Source organism: Drosophila gunungcola (genome assembly GCF_025200985.1).
Source record: "Drosophila gunungcola strain Sukarami chromosome 2R unlocalized genomic scaffold, Dgunungcola_SK_2 000013F, whole genome shotgun sequence".
In the NCBI taxonomy this organism is placed as follows: Eukaryota; Metazoa; Arthropoda; class Insecta; order Diptera; family Drosophilidae; genus Drosophila; species Drosophila gunungcola.
This window is the reverse complement of record NW_026453171.1, coordinates 1,453,953-1,474,569: the sequence shown is the minus strand read 5'-3', so window position 1 is coordinate 1,474,569 and position 20,617 is coordinate 1,453,953. Positions and strand designations below refer to the sequence as shown.

Sequence of the window (20,617 nt, the reverse complement as noted above, 5' to 3'; positions counted from 1 at the left end):
TTTAGTAATAAGTTTTTTTTAAATACAATCATCTTTAGATGTGTTGACAATTAGTTAAATATCTCTAGTAGGTTTTTAAAAGAGGTTGGCTTTCTTTTTAAAATTCTCAATTAATATTGCGTAAGAATTTAAAACAACAGAACGACTGCCTCTGTAAATATCTCTGAACATTGCCTTAGAATATCAAACAACCGCTAATGATGATTGTCCAATTTCTTGTTTGTTTTACATTTACATTTAAGTAAAACAATGCCATCATTAATAAAATTTCAAATTCATTACTTTGAAATTATTTCTATGTCTAGGCAGTAGACGTCCCTCAATCCTGCCCGTTCCCGATATGTTCACCTCATCATCGTTCAGCATCGCTGGCAATGACGATGGCGAGGAGGGGGACGAGAGTGATGATGAGATCGACGACGAGATGCCCTGGCGTTCGCCCTCCGAGAAGATTGCGTAAGTATCGCCCTTCTAATCGCCTGCCCTGCCTTTTGTCACTGTTCCGAGGCACCGTACCCCTCCTTCCCAGTGTAGTGACTCTCTCTCTATACATAGAGTTGAACCCACAACCCACAATTGTACCACGTATGTGTGTATCACTAACTATACTTCTTAGCCAATTATAATCCATGAGAAACTAACCTCGAACATGAACTTTGTGTACATAGACCATGCTAGTGTGATCTCGGCAATCCGATACGATCGAAGTGCCAACTCGGTCGCTGAGGATTGAGAGACCCAACTGAATGTAAATTGTATATGTTGTATTTAAGCACTAGAGACACTTCCCTTTTCCTACTTGTAACCACCACACTATCCTTTTGTACACACATCGAACTAAACGAAAATCGAAAACTTTGCCTCAGCTGCTTGGGCGGGCACTTTCCACAATCGCGCACCTATTCGCTCATCATGAGCTCCTCGGAGGATTCCTATCAGCGAGGTTGCAGCTTCTGCAATGCCACCGCTTCCGCTTCCGCTGCTGCTGTTGCTGCTGCTGCTCCAGCTGCTGCTCCTGCTAATTCCGCTTATGCTGGCGACTCTCCAGGCGAGTCCGCCACCAATGCTGATTCCCTTGAATTCGCCACTGCGGTGCCATCCGAAGAGTACCTGCCCCAGTTGCGCAGGCGGGTCATGAAGAAGAGCTTCAGCTGCGATAGTGAGTGCCGCTCTGTGCCCGCAATGGGACCAGGAATGGGATTGGGTCTGGGGGGACAAGGAGGAGGAGGAGGAGGAGGAGGAGCCTTGGCCAGGTTGGCGGCTCGAAGGCGCCAGTTGCAGCGATGTTGCTCCTGCAGCTGCTCCACCACCACAACAACTACAACCACGCCGGCGGTGGCAGCAGCAACAGCAGCAGCAGTAGGAGGAAGTGGGGCAACTGCATTCACGTCGAGCAGTTCCGTAGAGACACGTCGACCGGTGCGTCCGGTTTGGGTCTACGACTACTCCTGGTAAGTCTGACGATTGGGGAGCAAGGACATCCTGCGGACACACGCCATTTGTTGAAGAGTTCTTGTCTCATTGTTGCTGTTCGTACGTTCGTTGTTGTTGCTTTTTGGTTTGCCTGCCGCAGGACATCTTTTAATGACGGCACGCCGTACCGTTTACCTTGGACCAACTGAGCAGCAACTCGAGATCCGTTGCCGTTGCCTAGTTGCTGTTTGTCGTTGCTCTTGATGCTGGTGCATCTGCATCTGCATTTGCATCTGCATTTGCTTCTGCTTGCTCCTTGGCTATGCTTTGTTTTTGTCAAGCTTCCATTGTGTGTGTTCATTGTGTAAAGGATTCGCTGGGAGCGGCAATGTTTACCCTCATCCGCAGAGGTTGTGCAGGGTCTCGGGAAATCACACATTAAGTTTTCACCATTTGTTGATTCGTAGTGAATGCTTTGGATCTGCTCGTAGTTTGCATTTACCCAATCCCACACCCAAACCCATCCCATGTCGTAGCTAAATCGTTTGAGTCCCAGCACATTCTGCTTGCTTTCCCGCTCGTACACATCACATACCCACCCGATATCCTGCAGCCCATCGCCATGTCCATGTCCATGTCCACCGGAATCCAACCGTTTAACCCAAAGTTGTCTGCCATTCCAGCATCGTCAAGGGCTTTCCACCCGTGTCACCCTTCATTGGCGTGAGTCCGACGCTCTGTTACCTGCTCAAAGAGAAAAAGCCCCTCTGCTGTCTGCAGCTGGCTCAGGTGAAACACTTTGACAGCCTCTTTGGCCAGGCCGTTTAATCAGTGGAAAAACACTCACCTCCACAGGTCTGCGAGCACTGCAGCTATCGAAATGCCAAGGAGTATCAGTGGCAGAACAAGACCATCATCCTGGCAGCGGACTATGCCTCCAATGGCATTTACAACTTCATCATCCCGCTGAGAGCTCACTTCCGATCGAAGACCTCGTTGAATCCCATCATTTTGCTGTTGGAAAGACGGCCAGACGTGGCCTTCTTAGATGCCCTCTCCTACTTTCCACTGGTAGGTCTAAAACACAATACACATTTCTCCTGGGATACTGAGCGTTTCACTGCCGATTAGGTCTACTGGATGCTGGGTTCGATCGACTGCCTGGACGATCTGCTGAGAGCCGGCATCACATTGGCCGAAAGTGTGGTGGTGGTCAACAAGGAGCTATCCAATTCGGCCGAAGAGGACTCCCTCTCCGATTGCAACACCATTGTGGCCGTGCAAAATATGTTCAAGTGAGTGTAGCGATTACCGGTGGAACTTTAAGTCCATTTCATGATGCCAATCCCCCTTGCAGATTCTTTCCCAGCATCAAGAGCATCACGGAGCTGTCGCAGAGCTCCAACATGAGGTTCATGCAGTTCCGGGCCCACGACAAGTATGCCCTGCATCTCAGCAAAATGGAGAAGGTCGGTAGCGCGTTGGCCCCACGCCCGTGCATTCAGCTGACATTTGGTTAATTTGCCGCTCACTTAATTGCAGCGCGAGAAGGAGCGCGGCTCGCACATATCCTACATGTTCCGGCTGCCCTTCGCCGCGGGAGCCGTGTTCAGTGCCTCCATGCTGGACACGCTGTTGTATCAGGCCTTCGTGAAGGACTATGTGATTACGTTCGTGCGACTGCTGTTGGGCATTGACCAGGCGCCGGGTAGCGGGTTTCTGACCTCGGTGAGTCCTTATCTAGTTCTAGTTTAGTGGAACTGATCTCATCTGCAACCCTTTTGCAGATGCGCATCACCAAGGATGACATGTGGATACGCACATATGGGCGGCTGTATCAGAAGCTCTGCTCCACCACCTGCGAAATACCCATTGGGATTTACCGCACGCAGGACACCTCGAATGCGGACACGTCTCATGTGAGTAACTCGCCGGTCGAGAGATGGGGACCCTTCTCGGCCTTCAGCAGGCATTGTGTGCGCTTGCGTCCATCGGTGAGTCCAAGGCAAAACAGCAAAACAGCAAAACAGCAAATCTCAAGATCCCATGTACAAGCTTCAAGATCGCGCAGCCGATCTCGGCAGGACACTCAAGAGACATTAATTTCTAACCCAACTAACACGCTCACTCACCCACTCGCCCACACTTAGCCTGACTATATCTCTCTCTCTCTCTCTGTTTCTCTATGTCTAACTCTAACTTCCTAGATCTACTCTAACTATAGCCTTTTACTTGTCTCTTGCTCACCTATTCGTATTTCGAGCTGCGATTAGGTACACACATCGAAACACAGCGAAAAGCAAATTAACCAGAAAACGATAATCTTTTATCTTCAGTTGCCTATTACCTAATTGAGTTACCCCAGATGAAGTCGAGGCCCAAATAAAGTTATTTTGGTTTCATTTTCTTCTTGGTTTAACTATCCTTTAGTTGGTTTTATAATTTTGACTTTATTTTATGTCAATCACACGCTTACGCTTTACTACTAACTGCATTGAGTCTGAAGTCTGTCATCATACGAAGTTTTGCATATTTATCTCCAATATCGTTAAGTGCATACGTATACCTGAATCCCTCTATCGCTCTCTCTTTTTTTCTCTCTCTCTATATATATATATATATATATATATATGTATATATATATATATATATATACATATATCCAAGTATATATAATCCTATTCAACTTGTATCAGTTAATGACCGAAATGGTAAAGACATAGATTTATTTTATAAATAAACATACAACGACTTGCTCCCTCTAAAGTAAACTCCTAGATATCAAAGTATATATACACACTTATTTAAAGCATAGCGTGCTGATTCCGATTCTGATTCCGATTACGACTCCCACTCCCATTGCAGTTTCGGTACAGATTGCCTTCCCATTTTTGTTTCGTTTTCCAGTAGCTCTGCTGCAAGACTTTCCCAAAAAAACCCAATCGTATGTTTAGTTTTTGGATTAATTTTTGCAGTCACAGCATTCATCCTCCGATAGGCAAACAGATCAGACAGACGAACCATTTATCAGCGTTCTGTGAGCATATATTAGATCAGGTCATTGAAATTGTTCATACAAATTACACATACGCCCCGTTGTACCAATTGACTATTGATTTGCGTTTGTATTGGACCTGACGCACACGCACGCAGTGAGTTTCCCGAAGCGATAAAAAAAAAAAACGAAAATGAAAATGAAAATGAATACGAAAATACCCATTAAATACCCAATGAAAATATCAGTCACACCTCATACAATCTCATATGCCTGCCCCATTAGCCTGGCCTCCAATTCGTTGTGTGTAACTGTGTGTAGTCTAGTCGTAGTTGTTGTCCTTGGGAGTGGGTAGTGGTAGCTCCATTCCGGTTCCTTTTGGTCCTTTTTGCGTGACCTGTTGGCTGCTGCATGTTTGGCATTTCCGGCTTTAATTTCGTTACGTTTTGTTTCGGTTTCGGTTTTGTTTTGTTTCAGTTTCTGATTCTGGTTTTGTTTCTGTAGCTGTTTGCATGTCGCTTTTAATTAGGTGATTGCATCTGCTTGTTCTGCCAGGCCTTCTTGCAGTTGGCACTTTCTCTAACCCATTCCCAGGCATTGAAAAACTCTTCCAATTACAAAAAGTTTTCGTTCCTGCATTGACGCGCGCGCTGATTGCTCATTAAAAATGCTTGCTCGATTTAAAAATCAATAAGATTCAGCCGCGTGAACGAAGGCAAGACAACTTTCGGGTTAATTGGTAAACAAAACAGAAGAAAACCAAATTATTTAATTAGAGTAAAACAAACTTAGAAAGCAGTTGCAAAGTATTCCCGCCAGTTGAAACTTTGTTCTTCCCAATTCCCAGTTGAAAAGCAAACCGCCTAACGCTTGCCCAGCACCTTCTTTCCTAGAGTTTTTATCGTTTTTTTTTGTGAAGTAACTTTTTGCTTTACGGCTTTTTAAATCAATAAATCGCGTGTTTATTTTCCTTTATATTTTATAATTTAACTGTTAGCGGAAGGGGGAAACGAAATGTTGCGTGTTTCCCTTCCACGGCATGCCTAAACAACCTAAATGTTAACAATTTTGCTAAGGCCACAACTCAACCACCGTTCCATTCTAAACACAAACACTCTCTCACACTCATGCATACTCGAACACTTTGAGCAGTGAAAGCAATTTGCCATTTCAATTAAAATCCAATTAAATTTGTAAATCATTTTGTGTTTAACCGAACTCATCGAACTCGAATTTGCATACACCAAACAAATCATGGGCATGCCTCAGTACGACGAGGAGACCGGCACGCCCGACTCGACGAAGGACTCAACGGAAATGCTGCGCGGGGTCACCTACCGTCCGCCGGGGTCGGCAACAGGTGGCGCCAGCAGTTTCCGGCCGCAGCCCCAGCGCCAGCGGTCAGTCAACTGTTTGGGCGGTTGCTCGGAGCGCAAGGGATCATCCGTAAGTAGTCGCGAACCACTCTCTAGCATTCTCCATTCCATTCTCCACACCTCAACTGTGTTGGTCCGGTGGTTTAAAGGTGGGGCTAACGGTTATGGGATAAATTCGGGTTCAGGTAGGTCCGTCTTGACTCCATTCCGGCTTTTGCAGCATGATGTTCACTGTATGGTAGCATGTCTCACAGCAACTAAAACAACTAAACCAGCAGGCGACGATGAAGTACATCGGTCGGCCAATTTCTCACTGTCCACCCTGTCTGCATTTCAGTACAACAATTAACACTTACTCAGGATCAGCTAGCATATATCTAAGAGGCCTAATTGGGGTTTTTCTTTCACACCCATTTGACTTGATCGCGTTTGCAATCCAAAGTGTATCCAAAATTTTGTTAAAATTTCAATTGCTGAAAGTAAAAACGCCAACTGGCCTTTAACTTTATGTGTACGTTAATATCCAAGACATTGTGTTATGAAAGTGCTCAACTCTTTTAGTATTCCATCAATCTGGCCGATGAGGCGAGGGACAACCATGCCCAGCAGATTGAGCGGGCAGAGATCGCTAATCTTGTGAGAAGTCGGATGGAGTCCCTGAATCTGCCCACCATCGACTATGACGATGTGAGTGAGAAGCGCAACCATCTGTCCTATGTGATAATCAACCCGAGCTGTGATCTCAAACTGGAGGAGGGCGATCTCATGTGAGTAATAAGCCATTCAAAGTTGTGCCAGAAGCATTATTTATTTAGTTAGTTTAGTTTACTTTAGAACTCTACACTTTACAACAGAGTTTTCTTTTCAAAACCACTAATTTTATTATATATATATATATATATATATATTTTGTATTTTTAATATACTTATTTTGTATTTTTAACATACTTATTTTTTAGATACTTGGTGAGGCCTTCGCCGTTCTCGGCCCAAAAGACCTTCGAGCGACACAACTCGCGCCGCAAGTCAAACATCTCGTTTTGCTCGAACATTAATCTGGGCGCCACCTGCGGTCCCCAGATGCCGCAGATGAACATGAACATGAACATGAACATGGCCAATACCGCCGTCGGGGCTGGATCGCGTCGAGGATCCGGCATCGCCGGCTTGAACCCCATGCAAATGCAGAGTGTCCAGACCTTGGCCGGGTATGGATCATCCTCGCAGCGCTGTAGCCCCCCGATGCAGCAAATTAAATCGAATTCTCTTTCTCTACCCGACAGTCCGACGGTGGTTGGCAATCAGCGCGGACGGAGTAACTCATTGCGGGTTGGCTATTATTCCTTTAACACCCACACACCCCAAACACACACACCACCTGTTTCCTTCTCTATGTTCGTTACGTTTCGATTCACGTTTTCTGCATAGTTTGTTCGGTTTTTGTTTGGAACACAAAGTGAAATCGTAATGATGGAGTTTTATGTTGCGATCACTAGTTTTAAAATCCATATAAACAAAATTTCTGTCCTCTTTGTACTAATCTTACCATTACATAAGAGCTTTAAAAGTTTCATAAATTTCTGATCGCAATGTAAACTCTATCTTTAAATTGCTAAAGTGAAGCTTCATTGAGAGCCTGCTAAAAACACGACTTATTTCTTTCACACTTTAGCCTAGTTTTATTGTTAATTTCATAACAAATTGGCTAAAACAAACGAATGAATTCACCCCGTTGCTTTACCCTTGTTTCGGGGCAAGCGTTTGCACTCTTACACTGAGCAACAAAATTGTGGGTACACGTTTCAAAAAGAAGCCGCAGCACCATCAACCAAACAGCACGGCAGCCACTGCAACTGCAACTGCAACAATCGACAGCAGCAACCGCTAGAACAACTGCAACAATCAACTCCAATCAACTCCAAAAATAATTCATAGTAATAGTTCGCACTCAGAGGGAAATCACAAAAGCAAGGAACTCATGAAATAACAGACACCTTTCATCCCAGTGTCCGAATCCATCGAGCCGCATTTCGAGTTGAAGTTCATGTGTTTCTTCTTAGTGTCTTTGTTTAGTTACTGCAACAATAGCTAATTTGTATGTGTAAACGTAATTGAGTTTTGTTGGTATAATAATGTATCCGGTTTTGGGCTTACTAACCCCACTAATGGCCGCCATTTCCTGGTGGATTTTCCTCGTGCTTGCTCCACTTGCAGATCGACAACGACATCCTGCTCCGTCGATCCTCGTCCCTGCGACAGGGCCTTCCCAGCGTTGGCGTCAGCCACGGCCGGCGAAAGTCGTCGCTGGAGGAGATCGGCATCAGTCACTTCACCACACTGATGCAGGCAACGAACCATAGTAATCCCATCAAGATATCGCTGAACGGCAGCATCGGCATGGAGGTGGGTGCAATATATGATGATCTTCCCAGTCCACCAAAATACTAACTCCTTGATCAGAATCAAATCTCGCTGCAGGTGACGCCGCCCGAGGAGCCCACACCCATGTTGGGCGTACCCTGTGTATTGGGCGGTGGTGGTGGCGGTGGCATTAACCCATCCGGAGCGGGTTCCTCCACCGGCGTAATGATGGGCACCGGCTCTTCGCTGGCCATCAATACCGCCGACCTGGGACCTGGACCGAGCACCTCATCCGGGGCCAGTGGGTCCCTGCAGGCACAGGACTCGCTGGGGCAGCAGTCGGCTCAAGTGTCCTCGCCACAGCACTTGCAGGGGACGATCGTATGATACAACCTGATGTGGGGGCGCCGACTCCGCTCCTCCATGTCGAAAAACAAGTGGATATAGAATACGGCCGGCACACACAGACACACCCGTAGAGATAAGTTCTAGGCAGAGCGAAAGTATTAGGAACCCAACCAAATAAAATAAAACCACCCACCCCAAGAGGCTGTCTGTGGTGTGTGACTCCCGGCAAATCCATTTCGAGTTCCCTTAAGTTAGTCTCGTATGTTCAATAGATCACGATCACTATATCATTAGAGGCGCGTGCTTATCGGTTAATCCCCTTAGGAGTATGTATAGATATATATTGTAATAATATATTGCAAGTTTTGCAATTAGTTGTAAGCTAATGATTATGACGGCTTTGCACACTTAAAAGCCGCGGCAAATTGTGTTTTGGGAACAACAAATGTAGTTAAACTATTGGATAGGTGGGACTATGAAGATTTAGCAAACTGTATAACTGTATATATCTGATGCCTAGTTGTAAGCATATCCGAGAAGTCAAAAGTAGCAAACTATCAAATAGATCGGGCTAAAAAGCTTAAAACCATGTACTTGTATATACCTTAGGTATGACCACTTAGTTGGGCCTCAGCTCGATTTAGCTTCCCCTTCCCTCCCTTCGGAAGGAACTTCCTCTGACCCACTTAAACCCCATATAGATACATATATGAAGGTGCTATCAATGTCTTGTACTATACACACACACTCAGATAAATGTTTTGTGAAACTTCTAGAAATGTTCTACAAAATTATAGAAAGGTAGATAAGAAACCAAGAAAGTGAAAAGGTTTTCATAACATAAATTGGAACGGGCTTTGGTATACTCTAATGCTTTACAAAACCAACAACAAAAATATGTATACATATATAAGAATAAATCAAAGAATTTGTATATAAACTATCTAGGTAAGGAAACCAACCATGCATTCAAGAAAAAACGAGAACGAAAACAAACTACTAGAACCTAATGGAACAACTTAAATCGAAAACAACAGAATCTAGGAATAGAGTTCTAGTTTAGAGTTAACTAATTAAGGCTAGTTTGGACCGAGGATCGAGTACCGGCAACTGAACCAAATTCAATGAGCTATTAGAACCAGCGTTCGCAGCTGACACAACCCTGTAGCAACGCAACCCACGTCCCTTTAAATTAATTCGATCCCAGCTATAGGCTCTATAGGAAGAAGCTAAAGTAGCTAAAACAATGTACCTACACGACCATTTACCACACAAACATCCATACACTCACTTAAAAATGTTAGTTAAAGCACCCAAAGCAGTTTTATAAGGAAATTTTAGTCAACGACGACGATGTAATGCATTCCAGTGTCTCGAGAGGAAACTAGTTAAGCTTATGCCTAGCACCCCCAGAAACCTATTTATATAGATCTGTATACTTATGTATCTGTATATCTGCATCTACCACATAGATCAAATCGATGTCTCAATGTACAAAAGTAGGTAACTAAACCGCAACTGGCATTGGCTGCAGCATTAGAGATACATTTAGTGTGAACTAGGGTATAAACTTGCTGTAATATTTATCGGCGCCATGCTCTTTAAAGCATGTCGAACAGAACTCACAATAAACTCAAACTATAGTTGGAAATAACATGATCGGCCTATTATTTAAAGCTTTTGTGAACTCTGTAAAGGTAAGAAATGGTAATTATGAATGACAACATATAGGTTTGGATTGGTTTTCTTGTATCAAATTAGCATGTTATATAAAAGATAATAAGAAAAATTGGGCTCTACCTTTATTACTACAAAAGTTTAATAAATATTATTTTATATTTTCTTAATCGCTACTCACAACGATTGCCAAAATTTAAAGACAAAATCTTTCCGAGAAGGCAAAAGATGTTTTAGTTTTTAACACTTTCCAATTGTTTTAAAATTCCCAATAAAATCAGGCATTAACAAAATGTAATAAGCAATTATTGGCTAATGATTTACCATTTAAAATGAAGCCCTGTTTAAGACTGGTTTCTCTTTATTAATTATTTTTCTTTGAGTAGCTTTACATAAAATGGCACACAGGCACTCCTAGTTAGTTAATTAAATTAAGTTTAGTTTACTTCATTTCTTTTTCAGCGCTTTGGTTAACTTGCTTTCTTTGTGATTGTATACGTATCGAAAAATAATTTCACCATCCACTAAACATAGATTTAGTAGCCGGGGTAGGGCGTGGGCAAAATGCATCCTGTGGAGCCGCTGGTGCACTTGCAGCTCTTTCCCGACGGAGCCTGTCGGTTCACCAGACAGAGCCGGGCGTCCGTGCATCCGCCGTTGTTGATCTGACAGGCACTCTGGTACTGCGGGCAGTGCTGCTCCACGACCGTCATGCCGTACATCTTGTGGCTGCCGAAGAAGGGCGGCTGGATGGCCTTCTGTCGTGTGCCCAGGCTGTCAACGATCTCAACTTTTTTGCTTCAAGAAATAAAAGAAATATGTGGCTTTAGGCAAAGTCTGTCGTTGAGGTTAGTCCTTGGAAACTCACGTGGTCCAGTCCGTCCAGTAGAACTGATCATGGGTGTAGGTGAGTCCGAAGGGGTAGGACAGCTCGTTGGAGATGGTGCGAACCTGGCGGTTCTGAGGGTCGATGCACTCCACCTTCTTGGTACCTGCATCCGCAAAGCACACCTCGCCAGAGTTCTCGAGCACCACCAGGGAGTTGGGCAGGGTTACCGCCTCCTGGCCCAGCAGAAGTTCCCGACCAGTGCCGTCCAGGTTGGACATCTCGATTTTCGGCGAGTAACGGTCCCAATCCGACCAGAACAATTTTCTAGAATAGATAATCCACTTGGTATAAGTATTACTTAACAAAAAAAAGCACAGAAAAAGCACTTACTCCCTGTAGGGATCCACGGCAATGCCACGTGGGTTTACCAGCTGCTTATTGATGAGCACCGTCCGCAGCGTAGGATCGTCCAGACTGGCCACCTCAATGGTGTCCTTGGCCGAATCCGCCCAGTAAAGGCGGCGCGAGATCACATCGATGGCAATACCCTCGGGAGATTCGATGTCTGTGTAAAACAAATGGTCAGAGAACGGACTCTTTGAGCTGATGTCCTTGGCATACCCGTGGTGATGAAGGGACGTGCATCGGAGCCGTCGTACTTGGCGCTAACGATTTTCTTGGTCGAAATATCGCCCCAGTAGACACGACCCTCAACACAATCCTTGTCCAGACCAATGGCCATTTGGGCCACCGAAATGGGCCGCACGTTGCGTCCGTTCAGGGGAACGCGAGCAATCATCACGCCCTGGCTGACGATCAGGAAGTCCGATTCGTGCTGTTGACGCTCCTGGCACAAGGATCCATTGCCATAGAAACCTGGTATCGAAAGGAAACATTGTAGGTTTAAGTTTTGAAAACAATTCATAATATTTGAGGTTCCACAGAAATCCCTAGGGTTTTGAAACTAGTTTATTTAAAATCTACAAGTTCGCTGAAATTATTCCGAGAAATGGCGGTTATTTCAAAATTCTAATGATTTTTTGGCATCCAAGGTCAACACTTTTATTAAAATTGGAGATGCCACATAAAACTCGGGGTTTGAAAATAGTTTATTAGATAGTTAAAATTCAACAACATACTATTGAATTTACTTCGAAGAAATTTAAAAATCCTAATAATTTCTTTTGCATCCCCTCATTATTAAATTATGATTATGATTTTAAAGTAGGTGTTGTTATAGGGATCATAGTATCAGTCTCTGTATCAGTCTTTTCTAGACCTTTACTTTTTTGCTAAAACTTTCTTTCCTCTTTTTAAATTTCAAGTTTCTTGTTAATTATTCAGTAAGTGTCCATTTTTGGCTAACTTATACTTTATAAATAATATTTATATTCCATTAAGAAATGCGTAAAGCCCAGAAGCTGTTGACCCAAATGTGGCGGCCATCCAGCGGTGGGCTTAAATTGAAATATCGGTCTTTCAACCAGCAAAACTTTACTCCCAAGAGTCCTGAAGAGGCACTTAAGCGCCCAACGCATTACCAGTCTATGCGCGAATTCTTTATGCATCCGCTGACCTGGGACCGCAACAATGGCTACTTCAATGTGGTGCTGGCCCTAAGCATCTTCGGCTTCTGCTTCTTTAACTCTTGCGCCCCGTGCGAACAACGGATGAGCGGAATTGAGGAGCGCTCAGTAAATCCAGATAGATCCAGGTTGGGACCCAACTCACCCTGATTGCAGACGCAGACCAGACCGGAGTTGGTCGATCGGCACTGGGCATTCATGTCGCACAGCGTTGGGTTGTTCAGACAGTTCTGCTCCTCGATGCACACGTAACCATCGCCGTTGAAACCAGCATTGCACTGGCACTCGTAGTTCGCGGGATCCCTAAAAATATAACAAAATACACAAAAGTAATTAGATTTCCTGTCCATTGAATTTCGCGATGATCGTCTTTAATGCAAAATTAAAACTGATTGCAGTACTTTATTGAATTTGGTTTCGGAATACTACAATTTATTGTCTTCATTTCAACCTTAATAAGATGTAAAAAGAGGTCAATCCTTTTCTAACTCTCTATCTTCTTTTAAATCCTGCTTCAATATGCTTAAATGTAGAATACTGTTAATTGTTTACCTCTAAACGAGGTAAAAAAGTGGTGACGATCACAACTTCAATTTTGTGACGAAAAATTAATAAGCATTCGACTAAATAAATACACTTTTTAAATGTTTCCAATCGGTCCGCTTCATTCAGGTACTTTGCCTGCACAGACATTTTTTTATCTGAGCGTGCTTAGAGATACAAGTCGAAATGTATGACCCGGTCAAAGAATAAGCTCCAAAGAATTTGCTTGATTTTAAATAAATTTGATAACAAAAAGAAAACTTATTTTTACTTTACTTGATCAATGTTAAATGCTTGAAAAAAGCCACTATTTTTCCAAATTGTTTTCTTTAGTTTAAGTAAGCTATTTCTTTGAATATGTCCAAAGCTCATACAGACTAGCTTAGAAATATTATTTAAATTTTTATGTCGTTATGTAAAAAAAAAATATACTTTATTTTCGAATCTGTATGCAAATTTGCTTTATAATCCAAATGCTCCAACATGTAAAGAACTGCTTATCACAAGTTGCATAGTGATAAGAGACGTAATGTATTAAGGAAAAAACTCAATTCTTGGGAGCACTTACTCGGTGGGTTCGCAGGTGGCATGGATGCCGCAGTTGTTCACCACGTGGCAGGATAGGGGCTTGCTGGTGCATCCCGTGAGGGCATCGCCCTGGTATCCCTCGAGGCAGTCGCAGAACTGGGTGCTCTGCACCGGGTCCCACTTGCAGATGGCATGGGAGCCGCAGAAGACGCTGCCGCACCGTCCCACCGGCACACAGTGGTCGCTCACGTCCCGCTCGAAGTCCGCTTGGCAGCGGCAGACGCCGTCGTCGCAGAAGGCGTTCTCGCCGCACTGCTCGGCGGCCTGGCACTCGTCGGCCAGTTGGCAGCGGATGCCATCGCCGGCATAGCCCGCCTGGCACTGGCACTCCGACTTGCCCATCTGGTCGTTGTAGACGCAGGCAGCATTGACGTCGCACATGTCGGGGATCTGGAAGCCAAGCGGTTGGGGTTTCATGGAGGATTCTTATGTGGGTCATAGAGGAAATAGCCATAGGACTCACATTATCACAGGAGTCCTCGCTGGTCGGCTCGCAGGTGTAGCCATCACCTCGGAATCCCGGCAGGCAGGTGCATCCGTGGCGCAGCTCGTGGCTGTTCCAATTGCAGGTGGCATTGATGTGGCAGTTCTCATCCACGTCGCAAGGAACTGAAGGGTATGACAAGCGAACTATGATCACTGATCACTACATTATGATTAGTCTTCGAAATCTCACTCAAATCAAAGTCTTGGACGAAGGAGCATCGCTGGCCATCCTCGGTCAGGTCGTATCCATAGGGGCATCGGCATTCGCCCAAAGCATCGCATAGCGGATCCACATCGTGCCGGTCGAACAGAGGCTCGCAGCGATCGTTCTCCCAAACCTCGTTGGCTCCACAGAGGCGGTTGCAGGTGAAGCCGTCGCCCTCGAAACCCTCGTGGCAGGTGCAGCGACCTTTGTAGCAGTCGGCGTCCTTTGAACAGCGCTGTTTAACGGATGATGTTATGTGTTAGTGATAAAACAAGTTAACTAATTTCCGCTAGCCAAAGATTTAATACCTTTGAAGGTATACCAAAAATGAATGCATATATACTGTGTATAATCGATTAGTGAGTATGACAGACATATAGTTTGGCAGTTAAGCGATACTGTCAACCTTTAAAATTATTTAAAACCATAATATAAGACAGAGGATATAGACGTTCGATTAACGGGGCTTACAAACTTCATCTGTGACTAATGCAAAAGTATAAAGCTTCTGGTTTTTAATCTGAGCTTGCAAACGGTATAGAAACAGACGGACTATGTTAATTTGCCTAGTGATGTTAATCAAGAATCAAAGTCCTAAAAAACTTTGAAGGGTATAATAAGGGTATAACAAGACTCTAATGTAAAATATCCACTACTCTCAACGATGATAAACTTATATCTAGCCTATCTACAATCGTTAGTTTAATATAAACGTATGCTGCCTTTACATTGTTAGGATCTGCCGAAACTTAAGATATCTAGAGAGCTATTATCAGTACAACTGCACTTAGTGTTACTTCTGTAATTTCAATTTAGACACTATTAAATGGGGTATATCCCTTTGCAGAATATTAATAATCTTATTAGTATTACTGTAGCTAAAGATTTTTAATTTAATTGATCAACCTACGTAGCAGTCGTCGGGATATGGATGGTCCACTGGGGGACCCTGCTCACGGTTCCGCTCCTCTTCCAGCTCCTGTTCCCGCTGCCTTTCCCGCTCCCGCTCCAGTTCCTGCTCGCGCTCCCACTGGGCACGCTCCTCATCCTGATCCTGATTTGGATTGGGGCTTGGAATGGTATCAGCGGTGGATTCCTCTTGTCCCGGATTCGCTGGCGGGTACTCAATATTGTCGGCGGTGCTGTTGGACAGACAACGGTAGCCGTTGCCCTGGAAGCCCTCGGCGCAGTAGCAGTTGAATCCGCCCTCTGTGTTGGAGCAGATGGCGTTCTCGTCGCAGACATGATGGCCCGAGGCGCACTCGTCGATGTCCAGGCAGACCTCCACGCCCCGCTCGTCCACCTGGGCGGCGAAGCCATGATGGCAGTCGCACCGATAGGCGTCCTCGTACGGAACGCACACGGAGTTGTCCACGCACTCGGCGGTGCCATCGTTGCAGGCGTTCGACTCGGCGGTCACGCCCACCTTGCTCATGGCGCTAATGCGCAGGGCATGGTCACTGTCCACGTAGTCCAGGGCCACCTTGGAGGTCTTCTGCAGCACCTTGGTGGCACTGGGATCCGGCTCGTCATCCCGCAGGCAGCTGCGGTACAGGATGCGTTGCTCCACCTGCAGATGCAATTCACGGGTTATTACCTATATTAACCCACTGATGATTTGGTCTCACCTGCAATTCCAGGACGCGCTGTTCTCCCGTGATCTCCAGCTTGTGCACCTGCACGGACTTGAGTTCTCCGGGCCGCTCGAATGTGTACTCCTCCACATATTCGGGCAGATGGAGGACCGCCTGGGCCGCCACCGCCGGCACCTCGCCGTACAGCTCGATCTTGACGGACAGCTGGTCCCAGTAGTTGAGGCCCTCGAAGGTCTGGTTCACATGGAGGCTCTCTCCGGAACCGAACTGCAGGCGGGAGACGTGGGTGTAGACGCCGCCGGTCAGCTGGTAGCCATTGGCCACGCCGCCCACCGACTTGGCGAACAGCCAGGGCACGGTGGTCAGCAGCGGCAGGGCCAGTCGCAGCTGGGCGCCCTGCTCGGCGGTCAGTGGATGGATGGTGGTGTAGGTGCGACCTTCGCTGGTCACCACGTACGACTGCAGCTTGGCCTCCTCGTCCACGGGCTGGTGGTTGAGCTCTCCGGCCAACGATCCCGTCACTCGGATGGGCTGGTCGTTGGCCAGACAGGATTTCCCGTTGCCATAGAATCCGGACCCACAGACGCAGCAGTATCCTTCGGCCTTGTCGTGACACTCGGCGCTCTTGTGGCACTGATGGGCGTGGGCCTGGCAGCTCTGGGCCAGAGCGGGCGACTCCGTGCGGGTCTCGGCGTTGTCGGGCGTCCTCACATTCAGCTCGGGCTCAATGGGTGCCACCTCGAACAGCCAGACTCCGGGCACGCCCAGGTTGGTGCTTTCACTCAGGAAACGGGCCTGAAAATGGGTATATTAATAGAGTTTCATCCGCCAAGTATGATAGTAAATTGATAGGAAACTATTAACTAACTCTAGGTCAAGTGATGATTGAGAGGTTAATCTAAGACAAGACTTTATGTCAGCACACACAAAAGAAGCAATTTCACCAGATAGCCCTTACTCACTTGCCCTATCAAATCGGTTTCTCAAAAAAAATACGCAGCTAGAACCAGTTGGGAATTATAGCGCGGTAAAATTAAACGAAGCAATGCCATTAAGACTCGTCTAAGATTTGACTTTAGTAGGTGACAAAGGGAGAGGTTTACCACTTCTCAGTAAAAAGGTAGCAATAATAGGTCAATAGGTCATAGTATGTCCCTAGCACTTACATCCTCCGATCCGGAACCATTCAAGTTGTAGTAACGCCCATCTTCAGCCACGAATCCAGCCTGGGCACGGATGTCGGGCAGCCCCAATCCAGCAGTCTCGCCCTGCACCCAGTTCAGACCGCCATCTGGATAGATGAACTGCACAAAGGTCTCTTGTTCGCCGGCGATGAGGGCCACCTGAAAGGTGTTCACACGATCCGTCTTGGAATCGAAGTAGCCCACATTTGTCCACGTGGCCACGATCACCTGGTGAGCCTTAAAGTCGGTCTGACTGCTGAATGCGTAACGCACCAGACTGGAAGCTTTTTCGAGGGTTTCCTGCTCCTTGGTCTCGAACAAAGAGATGGAGGTGTCATCATTACTGCTCGAAGTGTCCACATTCGAGTAGAAGGCCGCTATCGAGGGGTACTCGAGCGGAAAGGCCTGGTTCACGTACTCTGGAAACTCCAAGTTGAATGTTAAAATGCCATTGGTGTTGATCTGAAAGAAAACAATACAAATAAGAGCCAATATGAGTTCAATGCTTTTAAAGCTTGTTACAAAAATGTGCTATTTGGTATTTATGAAAAGCTTATATTACACTTTGATTCAAAACTAACAAATACCGAAGGGCACTTGCCCAAGGCAATTTTTTTCTTATTTGTGCATGGGAATAAGGAAGTTCCACTTGGGATCGTTTGAAGTGGAAATACTTGGCCTCCATATGGCGTGGCATTTAGTGCACCCCGTGAAGTGCTAACGGGCCACTTAACTCTAATGGGCATTCTCCTGGCGGAAACAAAACAACAACAAACCATTAACAAGGCGGCAAATGATCTGACGAAGGGACGTGCACTCTAGATGTATAATATAGGTATGAAGGGATCTCCTAATTGAGTCCTCGGCCGACATCCGCCTAACGATCCGTCTAAAATTTAGCGGCATCTCCAGCGAAGCAACAGGCAATCTGAATAAACAACTTGGATTTGGAGCACAGGTGTTTGGGAAATGCCTTTCTTGTGGCTGCCGACGGGCCGCAGCATAAATCATGTCTATCTTCTGGCACCACGGGCTCCAATCATCTCCGCAGGGGAACGCGCCATGTCTAGGAATTCCGGCAGCTTGGCAGGTGATTTGTTCGGATTCCTATCTCCACATGGAAAATCCACATGCCGCAAAACAAGCCAAATTGAGGTTGGGTAAGCAAACATCAAATACTTTATTCTTCTTGGCCTGTTTAAACCACTTGAAATGTTCCAGATTTGAATAAAACTTTACTTTTTTTGGTAAATAATTTTGCCTTTTTGGTTAAGAGATCTATTGTTGTGGTTAATAAGGCTAAAAAAATGTAACTAAGAAAATGTAAATCATAAATATATAGTTAACTATTATATTTTTACGTTAAAAAAATAAACAAAATAAACAATAATTGTAAGCCAACAATGTATTTGCAAATAATGAATAAAAAAAAATGTATTCGTTCTGTATTAAAAAAAATACTAATACTATATTTCAAAATAATTTGGCTTTCTTTATTTTTTTTAAATATATATACAAAAGTCTATTAATCGCAGATTGTTAATCTGAAACCAAGTAAGATCTTTGATTTAATGAAATATAATAATATAAATTTCAAGAAGTGTATAACAACATGTTTTCTTATCAGAAATATAGGTATGACTAGACTTTTAAACAAATCTTGGCTGGGGTTATTCACACGCTTTTGTGGATTGCAATATGACAAATCTATTTATATGCCTTCAAAATGGTTTCGACACCAATTTGACCCAAGAGCTTTGGAACTGGGCGACAGGCGACAGGCTCCTCTCTGATCTTTGCGACCATTTTGTCAAGGAATTTGAATGAAATTTATGGATTTCTATGGCCAAAGTGCTCGTTCCGATTCTGTGCCGCGTGCTATTTCTCTACGTCAGACACATAAATTCAGTTAATTAACTAACAAAATGCAGAGCAGAAAATGAAAAAGAAAACGAAAATAAAATAAAAATGAAATAGAAAATCGTTCAAAAATAGGCGACACTCTCAATTCGGAGAACTCATAACATAACTTTGGCTGCCAAGTGCCGAATCCACTCAGACACTCGCTGTTCAGACACTCGGATGCGGATGCTCAGAACTCTGGCATCTGGCATTTGGCCAAGGCGGCAAAAGCGACATCAATGGGTTCGCTTCGGTTTGGTATGGTATGGTCTTGGACCACCCTCAAGTGGCTGCGGATTGTAGCTGCGGATATATGGCATGTGGATTGGGACACCCATGCGCGAGGTGTGTGTGTGTGTGTGGAAATCGATGTACGACCTGTCATGTTTTGCCGAAAATGAATGCCGCCTATAAATACGCGGTCCACAACAAATCAGCTTGCTTGCCCAGAAATAGAAAACTAGTAGTCAAGAAACGGAACTATTTTGAACCGCGTTGTGTATTTGCATATTGATTGAGTCTTATCGGCGAAGCACTGACACGGAGCTAATCACCTCGTCACCCTGCTCGCTGCAAAAATTCATTCAGTGCACAACAATCTTCGAGATACTTTGTAGCCGACCTGAACCTTGGATTTATTAAAGGGTGGGGGGGGGGCTTGGTATATTACTCACAAATAGCTGCTCGTACTGCTCGCCGTAGAAGTGAATGGGCTGTTCCAGTTGCAACGCGACGAATTCGCTATCGCCCTTGGCCAGATACTGGATGCTGCCCGAAGATCCTTCCACGAACTCGTAGAACTCCGACGATCGCAAGCTGTCCAAATAGTGCTCGAACTGACCGCTGACCAGGATCACCGAACCGAGCAGCAGGCAGGCGAGGAATTTACTGCCGAAGCTCGGCATTTCGGCGGGATATGGGGGCTTCCTTTTGCTTTTGCCTTATATATCGCTTTGCTTAGTTGACTTTGACACGGCGAGGATTTCACAATTTCGCCAAAGGCATTTTCACACTAGACACAGAAACGAATTCCTAGAACACTTTTGCTTTCGCCTCAAGTTTGATCCAAAAATATAGGCGGTTTATAAATAAAATGTGGCACTATCTATTCGATGGGTATACGAATATATATATATGCAGAGGTGTACGGCGTGTGTATAGTTTGACAGATTTTTGGAACTGTCGTTCCAAGTGGCAGAGGAGCTCTGCTTTTCCTCTGCTTTTGCTTTTCTGCTTTTCGTTTGCTTCCTGAGCACGCGAGCAAGGAAAACCGAACGAACCGCACGCTTTGCCAACAGATTCTCGACTGATTGGCCGTCGTCTTCGCTGTGGATTCTCCTCGACTCGGTGCTCATCCGTCCGTTACACTCGAGTATCTGTGTGAGCTGCTGGCCAGTGTATGTATGTATGTGTATGGGTGAGTGCCGGAAAGCGAGAGTTTCTCTGGAGGCCGCCGCAGATACCATACATTTGTGTCCCGAATGGGATCCACAAACTGCAATCCCTGCCAGATGCCGTTCAATTATGAC

The 20,617-nt window shown here is 45.2% G+C and overlaps 3 protein-coding genes and 1 long non-coding RNA gene across 10 annotated transcripts in view; 3 read left to right on the top strand and 1 right to left on the bottom strand.

Moving 5' to 3' along the window:
- The window catches only part of LOC128256264 (potassium channel subfamily T member 2), a 99,846-nt gene extending 89,717 nt beyond the window's left edge, over positions 1 to 10,129 (top strand). For 4 of the 7 annotated variants that reach the window (XM_052986553.1, XM_052986550.1, XM_052986549.1 and 1 more), the window contains 13 exons: positions 306 to 456; positions 867 to 1,451; positions 2,097 to 2,202; positions 2,269 to 2,484; positions 2,545 to 2,708; positions 2,771 to 2,882; positions 2,956 to 3,141; positions 3,201 to 3,407; positions 5,678 to 5,854; positions 6,346 to 6,551; positions 6,744 to 7,113; positions 7,999 to 8,187; positions 8,245 to 10,129. In XM_052986553.1, coding sequence (XP_052842513.1) covers positions 306 to 456; positions 867 to 1,451; positions 2,097 to 2,202; positions 2,269 to 2,484; positions 2,545 to 2,708; positions 2,771 to 2,882; positions 2,956 to 3,141; positions 3,201 to 3,407; positions 5,678 to 5,854; positions 6,346 to 6,551; positions 6,744 to 7,113; positions 7,999 to 8,187; positions 8,245 to 8,532 — 2,957 coding nt within the window. In that variant the 3' untranslated portion in view covers positions 8,533 to 10,129. Of the gene's footprint in view, positions 1 to 305; positions 457 to 866; positions 1,452 to 2,096; positions 2,203 to 2,268; positions 2,485 to 2,544; positions 2,709 to 2,770; positions 2,887 to 2,955; positions 3,142 to 3,200; positions 4,007 to 5,677; positions 5,855 to 6,345; positions 6,552 to 6,743; positions 7,114 to 7,998; positions 8,188 to 8,244 lie in introns of those variants that run through there. The other 3 variants (XM_052986552.1, XM_052986554.1, XM_052986555.1) reach the window with 3 other exon arrangements.
- Positions 10,130 to 10,513: 384 nt separating this feature from the next.
- On the bottom strand, positions 10,514 to 20,398 carry LOC128256065 (nidogen). Its single transcript, XM_052986117.1, has 12 exons — positions 19,763 to 20,398; positions 17,169 to 17,648; positions 16,036 to 16,797; positions 15,318 to 15,977; positions 14,393 to 14,642; positions 14,180 to 14,325; positions 13,697 to 14,106; positions 12,731 to 12,888; positions 11,621 to 11,875; positions 11,390 to 11,564; positions 11,039 to 11,323; positions 10,514 to 10,968 (listed from the first exon to the last, which is right to left on the bottom strand). The coding sequence occupies exons 1-12, from the start codon at positions 19,991 to 19,993 to the stop codon at positions 10,707 to 10,709; spliced, it is 4,074 nt and encodes a 1,357-aa protein (XP_052842077.1). The 5' UTR covers positions 19,994 to 20,398; the 3' UTR covers positions 10,514 to 10,706.
- LOC128256059 (uncharacterized) lies at positions 12,199 to 12,726 on the top strand (the record flags this gene model as incomplete). Its single annotated transcript, XM_052986112.1, has 2 exons — positions 12,199 to 12,342; positions 12,401 to 12,726. A coding segment is annotated over exon 2 (324 nt), but the record flags the coding sequence as incomplete, so codon positions are not given.
- LOC128256066 (uncharacterized) lies at positions 17,745 to 18,561 on the top strand. Its single transcript, XR_008267696.1, has 3 exons — positions 17,745 to 18,021; positions 18,087 to 18,346; positions 18,408 to 18,561. It is a non-coding gene; the product is annotated as an uncharacterized LOC128256066 (long non-coding RNA).
- Positions 20,399 to 20,617: the final 219 nt, after the last annotated feature.